Source organism: Globicephala melas, chromosome 4 (assembly GCF_963455315.2).
Source record: "Globicephala melas chromosome 4, mGloMel1.2, whole genome shotgun sequence".
Taxonomy (NCBI): domain Eukaryota; kingdom Metazoa; phylum Chordata; class Mammalia; order Artiodactyla; family Delphinidae; genus Globicephala; species Globicephala melas.
Window position 1 is genome coordinate 81,179,515 of NC_083317.1, and position 22,608 is coordinate 81,202,122.

At 38.5% G+C, this 22,608-nt stretch overlaps 1 protein-coding gene across 3 annotated transcripts; it reads left to right on the forward strand.

The window, feature by feature from the left end:
- The first annotated feature begins 1,478 nt into the window (after positions 1 to 1,478).
- On the forward strand, positions 1,479 to 22,217 carry TRA2B (transformer 2 beta homolog). 3 transcript variants are annotated; one of them, XM_030861399.3, is made up of 9 exons: positions 1,479 to 1,672; positions 13,034 to 13,167; positions 14,208 to 14,370; positions 15,978 to 16,166; positions 18,801 to 18,916; positions 19,259 to 19,342; positions 20,507 to 20,566; positions 21,275 to 21,348; positions 21,807 to 22,217. In XM_030861399.3, exons 1-9 carry the CDS (start codon positions 1,637 to 1,639, stop codon positions 21,815 to 21,817), a joined length of 867 nt encoding a protein of 288 aa, XP_030717259.1. In that variant the 5' UTR covers positions 1,479 to 1,636; the 3' UTR covers positions 21,818 to 22,217. The 3 variants fall into 3 exon arrangements, with proteins under 3 accessions (XP_030717259.1, XP_060154293.1, XP_060154294.1); XM_060298310.2 differs by having other exon boundaries at positions 21,278 to 21,348; XM_060298311.2 differs by lacking the exon at positions 13,034 to 13,167.
- Positions 22,218 to 22,608: the final 391 nt, after the last annotated feature.

Sequence of the window (22,608 nt, forward strand, 5' to 3'; positions counted from 1 at the left end):
TAAATCGCAATGGCATACCACTTCACACCTATAATTAAATGGCAGTTCCTCTAAAAGTTAAACATAGAGTTACCATACAACCTAGCAGTTCCATTACTAGGTATATTCCCCAAAGAACTGAAAATATATGTTCATCCAAAAACTTGTACATGAATGTTCACAGCAGCATCATTCATAATAGCTAAAAAGTGGAAACCACCCAAAAGTCTACCAAACTGATGAGTGGATAAATAAAATGTGATACACTTATACAATGAAATATTATTCAGCAATAAAAAGGACTGAAATAGTAATACATGCTACAGCACAGATGAACATTGAAAACTTTATACTGTTAAAGAAGCCAGTCACAAAGGATTTCATATTACATATACGATTCCATTCTTATAGGAAATGTCCAGAATAGGCAAAACTATAGACAAAGCAGATTTTAGAGTCCTTAGAGCTGGGAGGGTTGAGTGTGTGTATGTGTGTGTGGGGGGGGGAATGTGAGGGGGAAGATGTACCAGGACTATTAATGACAGGTTTCTTTTTGGGGGTGATGAAACTGTTCTGAAATTGTGATGGTTGCACAACTCCGTAAATACAAAAACCACTTGAATTGTACACCATAAACAGGAGTATTGCGTGGTATGTGAATTATATCTCAAGAAAGCTGTTTTAAAAAATCAAATGGCCCTTTACAGGTATCAAAGTACCTCATCAGCTGGGTACCATACTTTGTTTTCTCTAAAGGGAAACAACAGGCCCAGAGGGATGTCTGAACTTCCAAGTTTGGACTCTTTCCACTATGTCATGTTGTTGAGTGATGGCATAATTAATCTTCACTCCTTGTGACACGGCTATAGCTGTACATCTCTCTAACGCAAAATCTTAGTTTTCAAGTGTATGTTTAACAGTTCTCCCTTATTACACCACTAACTTCAGATGAGAGATTGTGGCTGATTTCAGTACATCAAGATCTGGTAAAGTGCTTTGGTATTTAACAGATGCTCAAATGAAGGGTTTTCAGGTAGGAAAGATCCACAACTGAAACTACAGAAAACCAAAGGAAAGCACGGAACCCAATATACGGACCTCCTCCCTCTCCAACCAAATCAAGACACAAAAAAAGAGAAACGAATAAAGCGGAAGAACGGAGAGAAGGATGGGAGAAACGGCGGCCCTCTCCTCCCTCCCTTCCCCCACGCTCCACGACAGCTTCCCAGAAAGTTCCAGAAGAGAGTCAGGCGTGGCCGGTGACATCACGACGCCCCGTGGCGACCACCACTGAGGCCACTGGCGCGCTTTCTTTCCCGCCTCAAAAAGACCCGGAGACGGGGTTAGCGCGGCGCGAGGGGCGGGGTTTACGTCACGTACAGCTCGGGACGCGCCACTGCTGTAAAGGGAAAGCCGAGCGCGGAGGGGCGGAGCCAAGAAAGCGCGCCTTCTGGGAGGGGGTGGGGCCTGGTTAAAGAGCGCCGCGTCACATCCGGGAGACTTAGAGCCCGAGCGGAGGCGGTGCGGAGCGTTTCTCGTCTCAGCGGCTCGGGAACCAGTGCGTGCTGCGGAGCTGCGGCTGAGCCTCTAGGTAGAAGGCGCAAGAGGTTGGCAGCTTCGATTGAAGCACGTCGGGCGGCGAGAGCAGCTAGAAGTCATGAGCGACAGCGGCGAGCAGAACTACGGCGAGCGGGTACGTAGCGGTGGTGCAGGGGGCGGCTGTGTGGTCCCAGCTTCTTGCATCTCTTTCCAGGCCCGTCGGCCTCGGACCGGGAGACTGGGGCGATTTCGACTCCGAAGTCTGAGACCGGGAGGGATGGGAGTCAGAGGTTTAAAAGCCCTAGTGGATAGTGTCTTTATCCGTGAAGGAGGCCGCCGGCGGGTTTAGGTGGCCCTTTACTCGAAACGGCGGTTTTTTCCGTTATGGGGGTGGGGGGGAATTAAAAATGGCCGCTGCGTCCCCTCCGTGGTGGGGGAGGGGAGCGGTATCTCGTTTCGCCGTTGCTCTCCTGTGAAGCCTCGCCGCAGCCATCTTGGGCTGGCGGACTGGGCGCGCTGCCAGAGGCACAAAATGGCGGAGGAGCCGCGCGACAACCTCCAGGCCGCGGGGGACGGGGCGGGCAGAAAGGCAGCGTTCTTTGGGATTTTTTTTCTCAGAATTTAGGTTAAGACAGGATCGTATTCTGGGCCCCGAAAGAATGGGAATCTACGGTGTTCTTGGGGCCTCTTTTAAAATGGGGAAACTAGTCTGAGGTAGACTAAGTTCTGGACCCGTTAGTTTGAGGGGGTTGCGCGCCAGCTTTGTGTTCGGCCTAAATGGAGTGCTTTTCTTTGATACCGAAAGGGCTTTCAAACCCAAAATCGTTTTCGGTATCCAGAGTAGACCACGGGTTCGCTGAGATTTTCTTGTTTGAGGGAGTAGATTTTTTTCTGCGAGATGGTGGAGGAGAAATTGGCGGGCAGCAATTTACGGCGCCGTTGTTTTCTTTGTTTTGAGGCATTCCTACTCTGCGAAGCACAAGTTGTGTTGGTGCACTTTTTAAAGTTTCCACTCCAAAATGTGGAGTTTGGTGAGGGTTGGATAAACTGCAGAAATAAGGAAGTTCCCGGGCTAAGAAAGCATGATGTAAAGCTTGGTTGCGGGTTCATGAGTACTAAGATGCAGAAATGTCAGTCTTGCCAGAATCTTGCATATTTGGAGGTTTGTTAGAAGGGTAATAAAAAGCACCATGGAACTTGACTTTTTTTTTTTTACTTGATGGGATTAAGTTGGGTGTTTTTACAGTTTATCTGTAATTGTCAGGTAAATCTACTTAAATATTTTCTCAAACTCATGAAACAAATTTTAGTTGGTTCATTAGAAGGGCGTTTTTATAGAGAAACTCCTTAGCTCTTGGAGTCTTAGTGAATTTACTGTGTAACTTTGGAGCCAAGACTGATTAATTTGCCTTGAACTAATCAGGCCCCGCCTTTACCTGTGCAGATGAGTATTGGCTTTATATGTTTTTCCGTAAGACGATTGATTGCCACTGTCACCAGTGTGTGTGTGATTATTTTTTAAGCTCGCTCTTAGGGTGAGAAAGCTTGGATCAAGTTCACAAGTTGTTAAAGCTGTGGGTTATGGTTTCTGCCGGTTGAATATACTGTCGAAACTAGGCGTCAGTGTTCGGACTGGAAAGCAAATGATAATTTTAGTCTTCAGCTATTAAACAAAACAATTATAGGATACTTTTGCATTGTTTTGAGACTACAAAATGACTGGTCTCTGACTAGAGCTCTCAGTTGAATAAACCTGAGTAAGTTACTTGTGATGGTGTGCTTGAGAAGATGAAAAATTCCCCAAAGGAAAGTTAGGGTATTTTTTTAAGTAAGGGAGGAAACAATTTCAAGAATTAGGTCCTGGTTTGAGACATCTCAAGAGACATTGTCATCCCATTAATCAAGTTTTTGAATTGGTACTTTCTGTTAGTAGAATATACATCCTAGTTATATCACAATCCCGTTACATAGAATGGTGATTCAATAAATTCTTACGGAAGGAGACAAAGTAATAAAAAAATTTAAAGGTACATGTTAAAAATTGATATTTTGTCTTACATAGAGTCTTGACTTCTTGGAAGAGTTTTTCTGAACTCTGACGTTGTGGAGTACTTCCGCATTGTTTTCTTTGGCGTTTGTTTTGTATGTAGATTGCTTTCCAGTCGGTTTATTGGAACCTGAAGTGGTTAGCCTATACCTAAAACAAATACGTTTGGGACTCCCAAAGAATGCGTGGCAAAACCATAAAGCTCAGTGGGATGATTTAAATATAATGCCATTAAAAACACTAGGTAGAGCACTCAGGTCTGATTGGCTAGAAACTTCCTTTTGGAAGTGCCTGAAAACAGTGGGAAAACCGTTGCATTCCATCTTGGACATGGCCTGCTATGAATAGCTTATCTGGAGCCTGAAAAATTAACTTTCATTCCACTCTGAGTTTTCAGACATTACAAATTGTTGATGTAAATCACTAATACTAGTCTAATCAGCTAATGTTAATGTAATCACTAAAATCTTATCAGCTGGAACCACCTCCTGCCCCACCATAGCCACCAGCCCCGCCGCTCTAGACTATTAGAAGTTCGATTCCTATACAGACTGGGGTGGGGTGCGAGCAATAAATTATCCTCGACTTGCTTGTTGATAGTGTGTTTACTTTATTGCGTGAATATTGACAGAGTCGTGGTTCCTTATGTTCCTTTGTCTTGTTTTAAATGTGCAGCTAGGGTGCGTTCCTGAATTTTTGTGGTTCGTTTCACACTTTCAGTTATGGCAGAATCTACCTTTTACCTGTATCTGGGATTTTTCATGTCAGAGTTGATAGATTTAAATTAAAACCTGTTGCTAATTAGAGCTGACTTCCCTGATCTGGCCAAATCCATGTTAAAGTAAGATATTCATTTCAAAGTTCTAGTTTCTTCCAGTCATTTCCCAAAATTGGTCACGTTTTTTGCAAAGCACCTTTGGAAAAAAGAGAGGTGCTTTTAGCAGATATGTCATGTCACAATTTGGGAGAATAAGAACATGATAGAGTCATGTAGCCAAGTTTAGAGGTGCATGGTAATGGTGAGAGGGGGGTGGTAAATAAATCTTGTAAGGCCCAATTATGGTCACACTCTTTAGGGTGTGGTGACGTTTGTTTGTGTTTGGCACTGGTTTAATGTTCAAACCTCCTAACTAATTTCTTTAGCTTGTATAAATGGGTCTTTAACTAGAGAAACCAGAAACTAAGGAAACGCTATTTGTATGGACCAAATCATTTTAATTTGTCTATCAAGATTGCAATAACTACTCTTGATAGTGTTGCCTATTTTTGTAGAAGTAATGTGTATACAATATAGGTATATTATCTTTAGTCTTATTCTTTGTAGAGATGAATAGCATCTGGATACTATCCCATCAAACTGCCTTTCAGATTCTGCAGTTTATTTCCTCTTCTGCTTAATCTTGGGTTGTCTTTTTGAATTGTTTTTAGCTTCTAACTCTAAATCCAAATTTTCAAAACTAAAATATCAATCTCTTTCTTCCTAGAGGATTAAATTAATGTTGGTGGGAGGAAATAGTTTTGTTTCAGTGTGAGTCTGGTTAGGCACAAGTCTCTTGAAACCAGGTTGAAGAATATTTTTCTTGGTCTTAACTAAGAATGATTTAATGTTACGGATATGGCCTGGAACTAGAAGGTGGCATGTTCATACTGAAATTACAAGTGTTTATAAGGTAAGTACTACTGGTTTTGTGAAAAGATTGAACAGGAATTCAGATGAGAGGTGTGTTAAATGGAATTTGCCTTGTACAGCTTTTTCCCATTCCTTATCTCCAGTAAAATCCAAAGCCTGGTAAATATTAATACTTGCATAGTTGTTGACATTTTGCCCAAGAGGACAATGCTACAGTGTGTATATCTTTTGAGCCTTAGCATTGCGTGTTATGTTGATCAGTGTTTTACTCATAATTGTATTATTTTCCTATGACCTACAGTGATGTGATTGGGAATTTTAAGTGTTCACTCAATTTAGTTTTTTGGGGGGAGGGGGGTCAGGCTTGTTTTTAAGCTGGGGTTGGGGAGTTCTTCATTATAGCAAATTAGTCTTCAAATTCCCCCAAAATCTTTGCTTTGAATTGGGTTTTGGAGGTTACATTCTGATTTTTATCAACAAGATTGCTGAATATGACAGCATGGATGAGGACCCTTTTGGGGTTGTTTTTTGTTTGTTTTTTTTGCTTAGATATTAGATTAAAAAGTAGTCTTCTGAAACAGTAAAACATATTTGCGCTTGAATGTTTTATGAATGTAAATTCAGAGTCTGTATGTATTTGCAAGAGATCCTTTTAAAAGCTTGGGCTTAGAGCTCATTTAGGCATGTCAGATGACAGTTTTTTCAGAAATTTTCAGTCTTTGAGGATTTTTCTATCCAACCAACCTTCCGGTAGAGTTTAGCTGCAGAAAAAAATAGTATAGTCCGTACGTTGATATGAGCATTGATCTTTATAGCAGATTCAATGAGTTTTTCTTTATCTCCTCCTAGTTTTTAAAATACTACCTTGTCGATCAACCTAATGAGTTTGCACGTTTTTAATGTTACATAAATTCCAGCTGTAGTCCCTAGAATTATTTTAACAAAAATTGTGTTGGTTATGGGACAAATTTCTGCTTATTTGTAAGTAGGATCTCTTAACCATATGTATATAACATTAGCCCAGTAGTTCTTCTGGTTTTATGAAGTGGCCACTTGAACTTAGCTGAGGTTTCAATGAACCTAGTATTTATATTATCTAGCAGTGTGCTTTGTTCTTCAAATATGGAAGAAGGGAGAATGTTGGGAAGGAGTAATGAAATAGCAGGAAGGCGTCCATATTGAAAACTTGTGGTATCTAGAGCTTTGGCCTCTTCCAGCATCTTCTGCACCTAAGCCCTGTATTTAAACTTTAGGAGGCCTTAAGAGGAAACCTGCTTGGGCATTCTGATTCCACGATTACATTTGTGCTGGCAGTAAACATTTCCCATTACATTTTAGTGATGGATATTAAAATGAATTACTGTGACTCCCTTAAATAAAAAGTTATTTAAATTTTTTCCTGGATTAAATAAGCAATAATTAACATTGAAAAACTAGACTGAAGGTTATGGTTGTCTTTTTGATCAGATAGGTATAAAGACTCATCTCTCACTCTCTCTCTGGTTCCCCCCCCCCCAGAAAGTTTTATTTTCAGAAAAACTAGGAGAGGAAATTGTTAACAGTGAAAGATCATAAGGTGAAGTTCAGGGAAACTAGGATGTTTTATGAGGGCAGTTATTTTGATTAAGGTGTTCAGTAGACACTATTATACTTTATTGATCTGTTAGGTGATATCGAGTCTTTTTAATAATTTCAGGAGGTGAGCTGTAATTTTCTCCCAATATTGCCACCTTTCAAAGTAGAATTGCTCCTTTGGACTGCAGAAGATTTTAATACTTTGTTCATTGAGGGGGGAGATTTCACCAAAAATTCTTTGAAAACACCACTGTTGGATTCAAGTTTGTTCTGCTTTCTTCATAGCTACTCGCTTGTAGTAGTTGGTTGACTTGATCTTTTTAATGATTTTAGTTCTAAATTTAGTAAGTTGGGCCATTCATATTATAAAATCTCACTAGAGCAGCTTTCCAGCGGTGGGTTGAACACTATAGTCCAAATTTTCAAATTCCCTAATTGTTTTTTTACAGAGCTACTTTTGCAGTTAAAAAAATGTGTGACGTTAAATACATATCTTGCCCTTAGTCACAATTTGTAAACCTCTTCAACCCTCAGCCTTGTCATCATTGTGCAAATGAATTGTCCGTGCTTTCCTTTCTTGCACTTTGTATTTACGTGTCACTTTTTGACTAGAGATGTGCTTTTGACACTGAACATACTTTCTATTGATGAATACGATAAGAAGTGTGAAATGTAATTACAGTTCTTAAAATGTCAGTTGAACAGTAAATGTTCAGTCGTGCACTTCACATTCAGCTTAAGCATGATAAATCTACTTGGAGTAGACAAAAGAGATTGATTATATATTTTAGAGCCAGCAGGAAACTAGTTTCAGTTTTTTGAGCTGCGTATTCTAGCTTTTCTAAAAATCCAAAACAACAAGAGGGATTTTTTTTTTTTCTAGTTTCAGTTTTGGCACTGGATTTTATCCTGGAGTTTTAAAATATTCTTCATCCTGTTCTTTTTCTATTAAGGTTAATGTTGAAGAAGGAAAATGCGGAAGTCGTCATTTGACAAGTTTTATAAATGAGTATTTGAAGCTCAGGAATAAGTGAAGCTGAAATTTGAAAAAATAAAAGAAAGAATGCATGCTAATTATCAGACCAGAAGTCCCACTTGTAGAATATTGAGCAATTTGTGTGAAGTGGGGAAGATGAAAGAAGTCAGAATTTGAAACGGAAGAATGAAGAAAAGAAATAAAAATGAAGTTAAGATAAGAAGTAATCTGGAATCAGAAAGCACTACGCTAAGTAATTACTAGTCTGTTTATGTGTCCCTGTATATTTTGCTAAACATGCATGCATTATTTGTTTAATAGAAGAAATATATACAGGGAAAAGAAGTGCCTTCCAGGGGAAACGTTTAAATTAGGTAATTCTAATTTTAACTTCTTAGTCAAATGATTGAAATGCAACTTTAAAAAATAATAATAACCCTTTGTAGTCAAATAGGAGGCAGGAATGAGCTCTTCAGTTTGGGTAACAGCCAGCTTCATGTTGTCTCCTGGATTTTTCATCTCTAACTTTGCTGGTCCTGGGGCATGAGTGAGTACCTCCAGAGTTGGAGTTGGTGGTCTGTCTTTGCCACCCCCCTGGACTCTTAATGCACAGACCCCTATTCAGTACAGAGCAATATATAGTAGAATGTTTTCTTAAGTTTGTCAGAGTTTTCCTAAAGAATGTCACCAGATTGGTTATAGAACCAAACCCCGAAAATCCAAGCAAAGAATTGGACAGGATAATTCCTTTTGGCGTTTATGAAAACATTAATTTCTTTCTAGATGGCAGTAGTGGAAAGCTATGACCATTTAGGGCCTAACTTTAAGATGCATGTGTGCTAAATTCACAAGATGATTCTTAATTCTTCCTGTTTAATTCTTATTCCAGCTCAATGACTGGGGTTACTGCTAGGGTTACTGCTAAAAAGTTATAGGGGGCTTCCCTTAGAATGAGGTGGGTCACATAAGTGAACAGGATATCTAACTGAAAAGTGGCAAAAATAGTAGTAGGTGCTTTTTTCCCTTTTCTCATTTTCTGTTATTAACACTTAACCGTTAAAATGTGAGAGATATAGATCATAAAGTAGCTTTATTCTGGTTCCCTACTCCCTCCACTTACTGGGAAAATAGACGCCAAAGTTCTGTCATTTTCCCTTCTGTGTGTTGTGTTTTAGCTGAATAGAAAAAAATGGTGCAGTCTTGTTACTTTCAGTTGGATGGGACAAATGCATGTGTCAAAATAATGCCCAGTAGTAGCCAACCAACAGATGGCTTCTACCCTATTGGGAAAGCCAAGGCTATCACTTGTCCCCGAAATGAAGATAGCCTAAAAAACTTTGAGAGTTGTCAGACTTTACAGCTTTTGGAAAAAGTGGTCTAAATGACATTCTAGAGGAATCCATTTTCTGAGATTTTAGGGCCTGTTAGTGTCAGATTTGTGGTTTTTGTAATATTTCTGTATCTTGCAAGCAGAAAAAACTTAACTTCCATTTATAGGCAATAGTTTCCAGTATTTGTCCCGATTATTGCTTTGTAAAACTTGGCACATGTAAACTAATAACATTAAATTGGTAATGTTGATTTTGCATTCTAAATTACAGTTTAGGCAGAGAGCTGAGGCAAGTGATGTGAATGGATGTTTTTCTATTTAAGCTCATGGATTCTTTTATCAGGAGATCTGAAAGGTCCTTGGGGTCCAAAAGAGAAAAGACCTGTTAGTCATCTAAGGGGAAGAAGCAGTTTGGAATTCGATTATATGGCACAAGCTGGAAAGATGTAAAGCAGAAATAAACATTGATGCTAGTGGAGCATCTCATCCATTCAGGTTCCTCTCCTGCCCTGGCCAAAGCATCTTTGAGTATGAGAGTGCATCCCTCTACCCCTTGTCTGGAGACTATAGGGGAGACAGGCCTCTTATCCTGGGGCAGGTGTAGGTGTAAGGTACATGTCCTCAGGAGGGCTGATTAATGCCAGGGGGCAGGTGGGGGCAGAGAAGGTGACAAAAAACAAGGTTTCAGGAAAATGACTTTGTTGGGGGAAAAAAATCAGATAGGTAAGAAGTATAAAGCTTGAAATTGATTAAATTAGTGAGACTTAACTAAGCATCATAAACACCTATGGTGTTTTTAAGAAATACGCCCAACTCCAGACCTACTAAAATAAGCGCTAGTTAGGGATGTGTTTTTAAGTGCTAGGTACGTTTACTGCATACCTCTAAGAGCCACTGTTCAAAATGTAATTTAGTGCATCTAGTTTTTAAAATGTATGAGAAACCTAGTGATTGGATGGTTTTTCCCACTTCTTTCATTTCTTTCAGAAAGTTTTTCTAAGATATTGCCATTCTCAGAATAGGTAGACACTGGTTGGTATTTTGTTGGAAGGCTGAGTTTGTTTTTCTCTGATGTGTTCCGTATAGATTGTATATTAGTATATGATTAAGACCCAGTCTATAAGAACTTGATTCCCTGAGCAGTTTTCAGGGAATTTTGGCTTTGTTATTCATGCTAACTTTAAGTATATGACCCTTTTCCTTGAGATACTGATATTCAGAGTAGTGCTTCTTTTGGTAGGATTTTAATGTGTTGACATTTATTGTTCTGACAGCCCTGAAAGTGGACTTAGAATTTTCCTTGCGTGTAGGGGCTTTTCCAGCTGGTTTTACAGATTTGACCATGGACCAAGGTTTAAAGCTAACTTTATGCTTTTAGATTTGGCTAATTTAGGTGTCATTTCTTCTAGACAGGCTAAATATCCTTGCACATAGTTACAAACCAGCTAATGGCCAATGTAACTGCAAAAAGGTTTAACTTTAAGCCTACCCCTGACAAGAAAGGTAGGAGGAGGTTAGAGGCATTGTTTTCTGTGTTAGCCTAACAAGTGTCAGTACAGAATGGAAAAAATCTTAGCATTCTGGTGGTTTCTCCTATTCCTGGTCTGAGAAGTGATTACTCACAAAATGCATCTGCATGTAGCCAATTAGTTGTAGAGGTTGAGTGAAAAGTCTTATGATAATTTCACAAATACTGTATCTTTGACCCTTGATCTGCTAGAATTTCATGGGAAAACCTCATTAAGGTTTATTCTGAGGCTAGAAGTACTTTCTTTTCCCTCTTGGTGGACAGACTGGTAAAGCATCTCAGCTTGGAATAAGGCTTTTCTGTTTACTGAAGCGAGGGGCTTAAAAGAGGATCTTGACTTTTTCTACTCTTCCTTCCTTTTTCAGATCCGTAAACTGATTTCTGTTAACTACAGTTACTTTATTGGTAATCTTTTAACTCTTATTGTGAGGCACCCATATTCTCTTCCTGCCAGAGCAAATTGTTTTCGTTGGTTTTCATTAAAAGTCATAATCATTCTATGAAGTAATCTTTCTAGCATTGGAGTAAACAAAGGTATTTAGTAAATAGCTTTTAGGTCCCTGTTTCTTCCTTCTCTTCTAGATTAGCTTTTGCCTGTTGAAATGATGGCAGAAAGTGCATCCCCAATTTGAGAACTTCTTTGTTCGAGGAGGAGGAGGTGGATTGTGCTTTAAAATGTCTCTTCAGAATATTTGCCAGAGAAAGCCAAGGGATTGTTGGTTGGGGTCCCCAAACCACTTCTAACCACTCCTTGATGGTAAAAGCAGCTGTTTTCACTAATAATTAGGGACCATCTTTGAATCTCTTTACTAACTTGTGGCAGGAAGGAGAGGGGGCTGTCATGTTTCATGTCACTTTACACCATGTTTCATAATGACTGAAATCTTACTGTAAAGTTTCTAGAGTTGTTTTGGGTGTAGAGACCAGAACTCCTTTTGCCCACTGAGTTAACTCTTATGTTCCCTGTTCTAAACTTTAAGCTTTAATTTGTCTCTTCTGTGTTGCATCATAGGAAAGATCTTCCAAATTTTCTCCATTATGTTCTTAAGTCACAGAACATTCTAAAATGTTTTGGGCTGTGATTTAAAAGAATTTCGTATCTTCTGTCCTTTGAAGAATGGCCAGTGTATTTATTCTGAGGGTCTACCACACAGGGAGGTCTCTTGTGATAACTTCTATGCAGCTTCAACATTGATTCTTACCCCTACAGTGACTTACCTGTAATGTTGATTCCTTTTGAGTCTGGCTGTTTATCCTGTGTTGGGCAGGAAGTTCATTAGACTAATGCCTTTTAATTTGCTGAAGATGGATAACCTGGAATAAAGGTTGTCTTGGTTTGATGATACCTTGGTTAGCTATCAGACTGAGTGGATTCTCTTGTCCATTCCACTATTTCTGTTTTGGTGTCTTGGCAGAACCTTTCCCTAGGTCCAGTTCTTTCTATACATGTTTGCTTTTTCCACTAATTATATGCCTTTGGTTCACTGATGAACTAGTTATCCTGTTTACCCATTTCTTTGCTAGTTTCTTTTAGAAATCTTTTTTGTATTACCTACCTACCAGCTAGTTCCAGTTATGATAGGGGAAAGCTTGAGTATACAGTATATACCTAGATTTCCTGAACTTCCCTTCCTAAACCTAGATAAGGAACCCATGATCTAAACTGTTTTGGTTTTAATATGTCCTTTATGTAACTTTTCTAACTGCTTATTCTCAGTTCCCCATCAGTTGGCACTGGCTCATCTACACTTAGCTGAGTAAGATCTCTGGTACCCTCTTAATTCTTACCTCTGCAGTTAATTCACTGCCTCTCTGCTATAGCTCCATCTGGTTGCTTTGAGCTTTTTAAGGGCTTCCTACCATGGTTAGGTGGACAGGCTCTACAGATCTAGTGTCCTTCAAGCTGGTCCTTGCTTTCCACTAGGTTTCTACCTTTCTCTGGGACTTGAAACAGTTACCGTCCTTGTCTTTTTTCCCACTCAGCAGTAAATAAAACTTGAATATACAGTAAGTTTTAATTAATTTCATAGGGTTTTTTTGGTTGATGGCAACTTGGTTGAAATAGGTGTGAGGTATAGGTGTCATAGTTAATAAGGTTCTTTCTCACCCTAGTCTTTATGGAGTAACATTCCCAAAACAATCCTTGGGCAGTTCCCTTAACTGCTTGGCTTTGGCACCCATTTCTGAAGAGTGGGGTCAGTTAACTCTTACCCCTGCTCCCTAAAAAAAGGTGGAAGTTCAAGTTAATTGGCTTATGTCAATTGGAGCAACGTAACTATTATACCAGGTATATTCAGTTCCTGCCCTTACCTATGTTTTCTTATCTTGGAAGGGGATTGCTTTCCCTCACCATTTATCTCACCACAGCTTATTTGTTTTTAAAGTTGCCCAGAAAGTATACAAATTAAACTTTTGACATCTACGTGTAGGAATCCCGTTCTGCTTCCAGAAGTGGAAGTGCTCATGGATCTGGGAAATCTGCAAGGCATACCCCTGCAAGGTCTCGCTCCAAGGAAGATTCCAGGCGTTCCAGATCAAAGTCCAGGTCCAGATCTGAATCTAGGTAAGAAAGACTGTCTTGGGATTTTCTTGTTACTCTTAGCTTTCAAATTGGTGTGTGCTTTTGTAAACTAGGAAGATAGAGAGGGTCAGTTCATTTGTTGGCTTATTTAATATTGGTACTAGAAATGAAGTTAGTCATTAAGATCTGGGAGATAGAAGAATAAGTGGTTAAGAGCCTGGGTTTTTGGAGTTAGGGTTCAAATCTTACCTCTATTTTTTTCTGGCTTGGGCAGATTACTTAACCTTTTTCAGTCTTAGCTTCCTTATCTATAAAAGGCAAATTAGTAATAGTACCAGTTCTTCAGAATTGTGAGGATTCACTATGAGTTTTAAGTGAACTGCTTATTAGTATGGCAAATAGACTGCAGAATATTGGCTTTCAGTAACTGCAATTCTTGATAAATAGGTATAGTCTAGTATGACAAATGTATGTATAAAACAAAAACACCTTAATGCAGCGCTATTTTTTTTTTTTTAAATGTTCGTCAAGAGTAAGCTATACATCTTGGTTTGCCCAGGTCAGCCCCAGTTTATGCCGATTGTCAGGCATAATTAACAGCGCCCCCTTTCTCTCTTACAATGTATATCCTCCTTGGTTTAAATGATAGTTCATATAATCACTGTAGTTAAGAGCAACTGGTTTTAAAATACTGCTGGAGAAAACTGTGATGGTGATTTTGTCTTAAGTGAATAGTGGGCATAATGCAAGAAGCAGAAAAATAGAGGGTGGTATTCTGAGGGGTAAAGGTGGGTGCAAATCAAGCTAGTATGAAATGCATGTTTTATGGTTTTCGAAAGATAATTGTGTTAAGTTTAATCTCTAAATTATTTTAAGATATGATGGAAGGGAACTTTAGCTGGTAGTGGTTTTTTGGAACTCTTCCTAGCAGAGTAGAAGTGACTATATACAGAAGAAGAGTATCGATCCTGCTATATGCCTGAATTGTGTGTTCCAACTTTTGTAGTTTAACTCTAGAATAGAGTATTGAAAGCCATATCTTACTGTTATTTAGTCATAACCTTGAAGCCTTTGTCTTTCAGGTCTAGATCCAGAAGAAGTTCTCGAAGGCATTATACAAGGTCACGATCTCGGTCCCGCTCCCATAGAAGATCCCGTAGCAGATCTTACAGTAGAGATTATCGAAGACGGCATAGCCACAGTCATTCTCCCATGTCTACTCGCAGGCGTCATGTTGGGAATCGGGTAAGATGAAAAAAATGTTTTTAAAGCAGTGGACTGTGTAAAGCCGCTTTATAATAATACATAATATGTTCCCTTTTTTTCTTTTGTTTGATGTTAGAACTGATACTATTTGACAGTGGAGCTTTAGCATGAGTTACCTGTAGTGCCTTTTTAGTGTTTCGAGATTGTCTCTTTTTAAAAGATACCACCCATGTAATTGTCTATATTTGTGCTGTTGATCACATTTAAGATATTGTCACATTAACAAGGTATTGTCATATTAACAGCACATCAGATTAAAAAAACTCCATTATACATTACTATTATTACTATTAGTACACTAGATCATAGGTCTGTATGTTTCATACTAATGTTAATTTACGTTTTCTGGGTTTGTTTTAATACACTTTACAGAATGCTGTCCTGATTTTCTCATTTACTTTTTTTTTTTTTTTAAATTCTTGGCTGTGTTGGGTCTTTGTTTCTGTGCGAGGGCTTTCTCTAGTTGCGGTAAGTGGGGGCCACTCTTCATGGCGGTGCGCGGGCCTTTCACTGTTGCAGCCTCTCGTTACGGGGCACAGGCTCCAGATGCGCAGGCTCAGTAGTTGTGGCTCAGGGGCCTAGTTGCTCCGCGGCATGTGGGATCTTCCCAGACTAGGGCTCGAACCCGTGTCCCCTGCATTGGCAGGTGGCTTCTTAACTACTGCGCCACCAGGGAAGCCCTCCCATTTACTTTTAAGCAAGTTTCTTTCAGGTATTAAGGCTTTTTTATCTTCCACAAGAAGTTCCAAATGAGATGGCATTTAGTGTGTTCATATTGTGGTTTCATCGTATAATGTAATGCAAGTAGATGTAAAGGGAGTGTTTGTTTTTGAAAGTGCGATGGAATTTGACTGCAGTAAATGTATGTATGACGTAAATGAAACCTTTAGGCAAATTCATTACGGCTACTGGAGTGTCAGCGACATTTGGTTCATTATTTTCCTTACGGTAATAATTGCAAGCTACTTATTAATACCTGTTAAATACAGTTTGGTACTCATCTTTGGTTACATTTATGTGTGTGTGTATATGTGTATATATATATATAAACTTAATGTATACAATGTTTCTATAGAAATAAAATCGGGCTGAACATGCTCTTCTATATCTTTTTGGCAATTTAGAGCCTCCTATTGCGTGAGTGGTATATCATAACATTTTAACAGTATGCTGTTTTCCCCCCCTCTGGCTTATAGAGACAGTGCTATTCTGATTATCAATATGTGTGCATATTGTTGAGTATGTGGCCATTTCTTAGAATAAAGCCCTAGAAGGTGAATCCTTTGGGCAAATTGCCCTCCAATCTCCCCCCCAAAAAAATGTCATGTGCTTTTCACTAGTATGAGCTGCTGTTTCCCGTCCACTTACTAAGTTGAACTTACCCCTTTTGCGGTCTTTTTTACATGTTCTTAAACATGCTTATGGTGTTGCTGTAATATTAATTTTAGAATAGCATTTTATTTCGTTGTTTATTATCTTTTAGGGTTAGTGTGACATTTTTGGCTAATTTATGCATAGTTTCTTTTTTTTTTTAACTTTGATTTATGACACGTTTTAAAGTTGAAAATCCATTTTTCTATTTCTAGGCAAATCCTGATCCCAACTGTTGTCTTGGAGTATTTGGATTGAGCTTATACACTACAGAAAGAGATCTAAGAGAAGTGTTCTCTAAATATGGCCCAATTGCTGATGTGTCTATTGTATATGACCAGCAGTCTAGACGTTCAAGAGGATTTGCCTTTGTATATTTTGAAAATGTAGATGATGCCAAGGAAGTAAGTAAAAGTCTTGTATGTTTGTAAAAATACCAGTCCTATTTTTAACTATTTTTACTGGGATAAGGACAGTTTTTGCTTTAGTAACTATATATAGCTTGAGCTAAAGGAAATGCATTCATCTGGGAACATACACTGATCAATATTGAATTTTTTAAAAAACCTAATGTGGACATTTTCAAATATTTGTACAGTAACAGAAAAGTATGACAGTTTGGTTCTATATTCCAACTCAGTCCTCTCTACCACATTTGAAGTAAATCCCAACATAGTCAACTGTTTCCAGGTGTGGTATGTGTCTAGATACAGATATTTCTAAAGTATAAGAATATTAATACTCATTTGGAATATTTAATCACTGTTTATATCAAATTACTTTTTAAATTTTATTTATTTTTGGCTGCGTTGGGTCTTCGTTGCTGTGTGCGGGCTTTCTCTAGTTGTGGCATGCGGGGGCTACTCTTCGTTGTGGTGTGCAGGCTTCTCATCCCAGTGGCTTCTCTTGTTGCAGAACATGGGCTCTAGGCATGTGGACTTCAGTAGTTGTGGCGCACAGGCTTAGTTACTGTGCAGCATGTGCGATCTTCGTGGACCAGGGCTTGAACCCATGTCCCCTGTATAGGCAGGCAGATTATTAACCACTGCACCACCAAGGGAAGCCCCCAAATTCCTTTTTTTAAAAAAAATTTTGGCTGCATTGGGTCTTTGTTGCTAGGCACAGGCTTTCTCTAGTTGAGTCGAGCAGGGGCTACTCTTTGTTGTGGTGTACAGGCTTCTCATCGCAGTGGCTTCTCTTGTTGGCAGAGCACGGGCTCTAGGTGCGCGGGCTTCAGTAGTTGTGGCGCATGGGCTAGTTGCTCCGTGGCATGTGAGATCTTCCTGGACCAGGGATCAAACCCGTGTCCCCTGCATTGGCAGGGGGATTCTAAACCACTGCGCCACCAGCAAAGTCCCCCCCAAATTACTTTCTAAAATGGAGAAGAACATTAAAAAGTGATAAAGCTATGACTCTGACTCAGGAGAAAGGAACTGGTTTTGAATGTATACTAGCAAGTGATTTTATATTTAGAGTTAAGTTGACTTGAGGCAAAACATAGGAAGTAATTTTTTGGGGGGCTGTGCTGCATGGCTTACGGGATCTTAGTTCCCCGACTAGGGATTGAACCCAGGCCATGGCAGTGAAAGCACTGAGTCCTAACCACTGGACTGCCAAATTAAATTTTTTTTATTATGTAGACTAAAGTAAAAATTCAGTGTGAGAATCTAGGCCACATTTAAGAAATCTGGACTTTAGATACATACAGTATAAGGAAAAGTTGAGAAACTTAAATGACAAGCCATCTGAGGTCAATGTTGAGATGAGTAACTGAGTTCTAAATGAGATTATATGGTTATACATTTTCTTTTATATGTATATATAACTTTGTCAAGATTATACTAATTTTTAAAAACCATAGATTTTAAAATAAAAAGCTGATCTACTAAAGGAAGAATTGAAAGCTGAATGCAAGTAATTACAATTTAAGAGATTGAATAGATTCTTTAAGATCTCATTCACTTCATTTTGGTAATAATTGAACCGTATAGGCTTCCTGGTTTCCCTAAATTTTTTTTTTCTTTCTTTTTTTGCTACAGGACCAGAGTTCACTTTCTGAAAGATAGCATATTTTGTATCTGAATCAGTAGTGCCAGAAACTGTCTTGAGGCAGAAACGATCAAACTAGAAAATAGCATACTTGGAATTAGACGTTTAAATTCTATTTAGGTGGAGGGGTGTTTCTTTAAATTGTGAACAAACTGCTATGTCTTTGGGATATTTTTTCCTTAAGTACATACTGTTTTATTTAGTCTGTGTTCTAGATAAAAGAACTATATGTAATTCAAGCTTTCTTCATCCCAACCTTTTGCTTCCATAGCAGGGAGCCATAAACTTCTGTAAAGGATTAGACAGTAAATATTTTGGGCTTTGTGCACCATAAGATGGTACGCGGGCCTCTCACTGTCGTGGTCTCTCCCATTGCGGAGCACAGGCTCCGGACACGCAGGCTCAGCGGCCGTGGCTCACGGGTCCAGCCGCTCTGCGGCATGTGGGATCTTCCCAGACCGGGGCACGAACCCGTGTGCCCTGCATCGGCAGGCAGACTCTCAACCACTGCGCCACCAGGGAAGCCCACCATAAGATCTTAATGACACCTTTTCAACCCTGTCGAAGTAATGTAAAAGTAGCCATATGATATGCAAATTAATGAGTGGAGCTATCTTTCGGTAAAACATTTATGGTCACTGATTTTGAATTCCATTTATGATGAAATACTATTGATTTTCTTTCCCCTCACCCATTTAAATTCTTAGCTCATGGGTCATAGGTTGACAGCTATGTACTGCTTTAGAGCTACAAGCACTGTGTTAGATAAAATATTTCATGGGTTAAATTGGCTTTTGTGGTTTTTTTGGGTAAGCTTTTCTGGGCTAGCTTTTATAAATAAAGATTTAATAGGCGGAAAAGCCTATTAATAAGCTGTCAGGCATAATGTTCTGGCCTAGCTGAAACATCCAGTTGGACCCTGTTTATAGCTGTTGGATAATTTGGGGCTTTGTCCAGGGTGTATATAACAACTTACATATCTTTTGAAGGCGAAAGAGCGTGCCAATGGAATGGAGCTTGATGGACGTAGGATCAGAGTTGATTTCTCTATAACAAAGAGACCACATACCCCAACACCAGGAATTTACATGGGGAGACCTACCTAGTAAGTTTATTTTCAAGGTTGTTAAAAATACTGACAGTTCAGTTTGTTCAGTTCCTCCAAGAACTACACGTAGTTAGGGGTGGGGGGGATCTGGCATTTCAAACTGGCTAAAACTCAAAGTCAATACAGTATATTCAGTGGAAACATTCTGTCGGTACCACACATTTTGATTGGTATCATTTAATAGATCACATCCCATTTTTATCGTAAATAAATGCCATAGATTTGGCTTTGCTGGGTAATTGATTTTCACCAGACCATTTTTCCCATGCTGGAAACTTAACCGTTATTATAGGTAAGATTTTTTAAGTTCGTACAAATCTTACTTACTGTTGTTCATAGTGGCAGCTCACGCCGTCGAGATTACTACGACAGGGGTTATGATCGAGGCTATGATGATCGGGACTATTACAGCAGGTCATACAGGTAAGTTAAGCATAATACTAAGTTTAAGTTGCCAAAAAGTTGAAGGTCACGCCAGGTCTTCTCCTGAATCAGTTGCAACATAATTTAAGGCAGCACTATACATACCTGAGTTTTAGTCTTTGATACAAGTCATTACCTTTAATACTAAGATCCAGGCCCAGAGTTTACACTAGTTTGTTTTGGCCACACCATGCGGCATCTTAGTTCCCTCACCAGGGATCGAACCCGAGTCCCTTGCATTGGCAGCACGGAGTCTTAACCACCGACTGCCAGGGAAGCCCCTAAACTAGATTTTATGATTATGTGTCTTTTTAATTTATCTTTGTATGTATATTTTTTAAACACCAAGTTGTAAACCAACTGAAATCCTTGGTTTCAGAACATGACAGTGAAAACAATTATAGACCATACTTCAGTTTTTTCCCCCTTTTTTGTTTTTAAAGTGAGTTTCATAAGCTGTGTTTTGAATGTCATTGCTTTATAAAGCAATTTTTCGTATCTAAGGAATCGTGCACTGAAGGGCAGGGGAAATTGATTCTTGGAAGAATCAAAGAAGTAATTATTTAAGGACAATAATTAGTGAAACAATGGTAAGAAGTTTATTACCAAAAATATTGATATATATTTTGGGGTTTGGCAGGGAAATGTTCATGACACTGGGAATACTTTGAAAGGCAAAAATGAAGTAAAGTTCTCTATTTTATTAGCAACAGCAGGTAATTCAGACCCTTCCTTGCTTGTCAAAATGTAAATTGTGTAAAGTATTGACCACAACAGTTAATCCTTGACACCTTATTTTAGTGTGGTGTTGAGGTGTGGATGTCGTCTTTTGCACACTATTCAGTAATGTTTTAAGAAGTTGACAGTACTGACATTTAATACTGACAAAAAGAAACTTTCTTAAAACTGGCATTTCTGTACTGAGTGACACTTAAGGGATTGATTTTTGGAAGCTGCAAAGATTAGGGTCTTAATATTTTAATTCATGAGCATTTACTTTTAATGATATTCATTTTAACCACCAGGGAGAGCTCTATGCCAATTTGTAAAGAGGTGGCAAAAGCAGCTAGCTTTCACTTCTGCGAGTTTTAATTTTATTGCATGAATTGTGTGTACTTTCAAAAAATTTTTAAATGAATATATGTTGCTTTTCTGCCTTCACAGAGGAGGAGGTGGAGGAGGAGGAGGATGGAGAGCTGCTCAAGACAGGGATCAGATATACAGGTATGCCAGGAGAAGATTTAAAATCTGTACAATAGTAGAATGGCTCACATAAAGACATCTTCGTTATTAGTATTTTGGTAAATTATAGTTGGCATTACACAGAATTGGATTGCATGAAGTTTATGAATATACTGTAACTGAAGCCAAATGACAATGTGTACATGGCTTAATTTGTGTGTTCATAGAAATTAATTGCGCTTACACTAGGTCATTTACTCAGTGGTACCATTTTGTACCTTAACATGAGATATGGCAAAACTAAGTATTATTCCTGATAGTTTTATTAGCTTTTTATAAGTATTTCAGAATAGTAAGTGAGTATTCAAGTTGATCTTTCTTACACAGAACTAAATCACTTTGAAGCACTATGAATGAAATTTTGTTTTGGGTGCTCATAGGGTATAATTAGTGGTAAAGTTTTTTTTTTCTCCTTCTCTAAGCCATTTTAAATTCTGTTAAGTATAATGTTAATTAGCAGATGATCAGTGGATCAAATACAGCAAGGAGTATTCAACCTTTGATAGTTTGAGGGGTTATTTGGTACTGGGCCTGATAGTGTGCTTCATTCTCAGGACTAAAACAGACCTTGAAATCCTGTGACTAATGCAATATTTTTCAAGGTCAGTGAGGGTCTTTTAGTTTTGGAAAGTGACAAAGGGATCATATATAATCTCGGTAGTCTTAGATGGTGTTGACATTTGTTTACAGAAGACGGTCACCTTCTCCCTACTATAGTCGTGGAGGATACAGATCACGTTCCAGATCTCGATCATACTCACCTCGTAAGTTTTTATTGACTTACATGATTGTTTATATGTTGTAATAGCATGGCTTGCTGTGACTTACCAAACAGCAGATAATGGGTTAATTCAATTAGTTTTATCTGTATTTCTCTCCAACTTTTGGTTTAAGGAAGTATAGGAAAACAACCCTTGGATCTTACTGTTGTTGCTTATGTTCTGTCATCATTTGTAGCTTTTCTTTTTAGGAGTCCTTGTTAATGTTTGTACAGCTTGGAAACATTTGAGTGACTTAAAACCTTAGCTTTCAGCTATATACTCCCAGCTATTTCTGTTTAACATTGGTCGTCTTAGTGAAATCTATATGTGAAGGTTTTCCTCTATTTTCACAGGAGAGAATCTGGTACATAGGAATTTCCTGATGGCAGAGTAGTTTAAAATGCTCAACATTAAAAGTACACACTTGAGTATTGAAGAATATTTATTTCTTTTCTTCCTAGGTCGCTATTAAAGCATGAAGTTGAAGACTTTCTGAAACCTACCCTAGAGTTGGGATATTGTTTGTGGACAATATTTTTTATTGTCTCCTGTTTAAAAAGTGAACAGTGCCTAGTGAAGTTAGGTGACTTTTACACCTTTTATGATGACTACTTTTGGTGGAGTTGAAATGCTGTTTTCATTCTGCATTTGTGTAGTTCGGTGCTTTGTTCAAAGTTAAGTGTTTTCAGAAAAGTATGTTTTGCATGTATTTTTTTACAGTCTAAATTTTGACTGCTGAGAAGTTTCTATTGTACAAAACTTCATTTAAATGGTTTTTCTACTGAATCCAGGGTATTCTGAAGATCGAAGCCTGTGTGTAAAATGAGCTACCAAATGGCAAAAAGCAACAATAAAGTTTGGTTTTTACTTTTCTTTCTAACATATCAATGGTTAGCAGAACTGTTCAGAATAGACTGTCAGTAGTAAATTCAAGACAAAAATGCCCGTTTTCCTCCAGTCCATAAAACATAACCATACTTAATATACCTGCAATTAAGTGATAAAAATTATGCTCTGTAACTCTATACTGCTAGTATTAGGCCTAAAGATCTTTCAGTACAGCTAATGCTTAATATAAATGTGAATTTGTTGGCGTTTATATAATCTGTGTTATATATATAGCAGGGAATAAGATAAGAGTTACACAATGAATGCCTTTAAAAGGCTATTTCTTAAAGCTGTTACAAGGGGATAATGGTATTTCAACTAGTTATCAGCAAGTGACAATACATTCCACCACAAATGTACTCTTGTTCTTCTAGC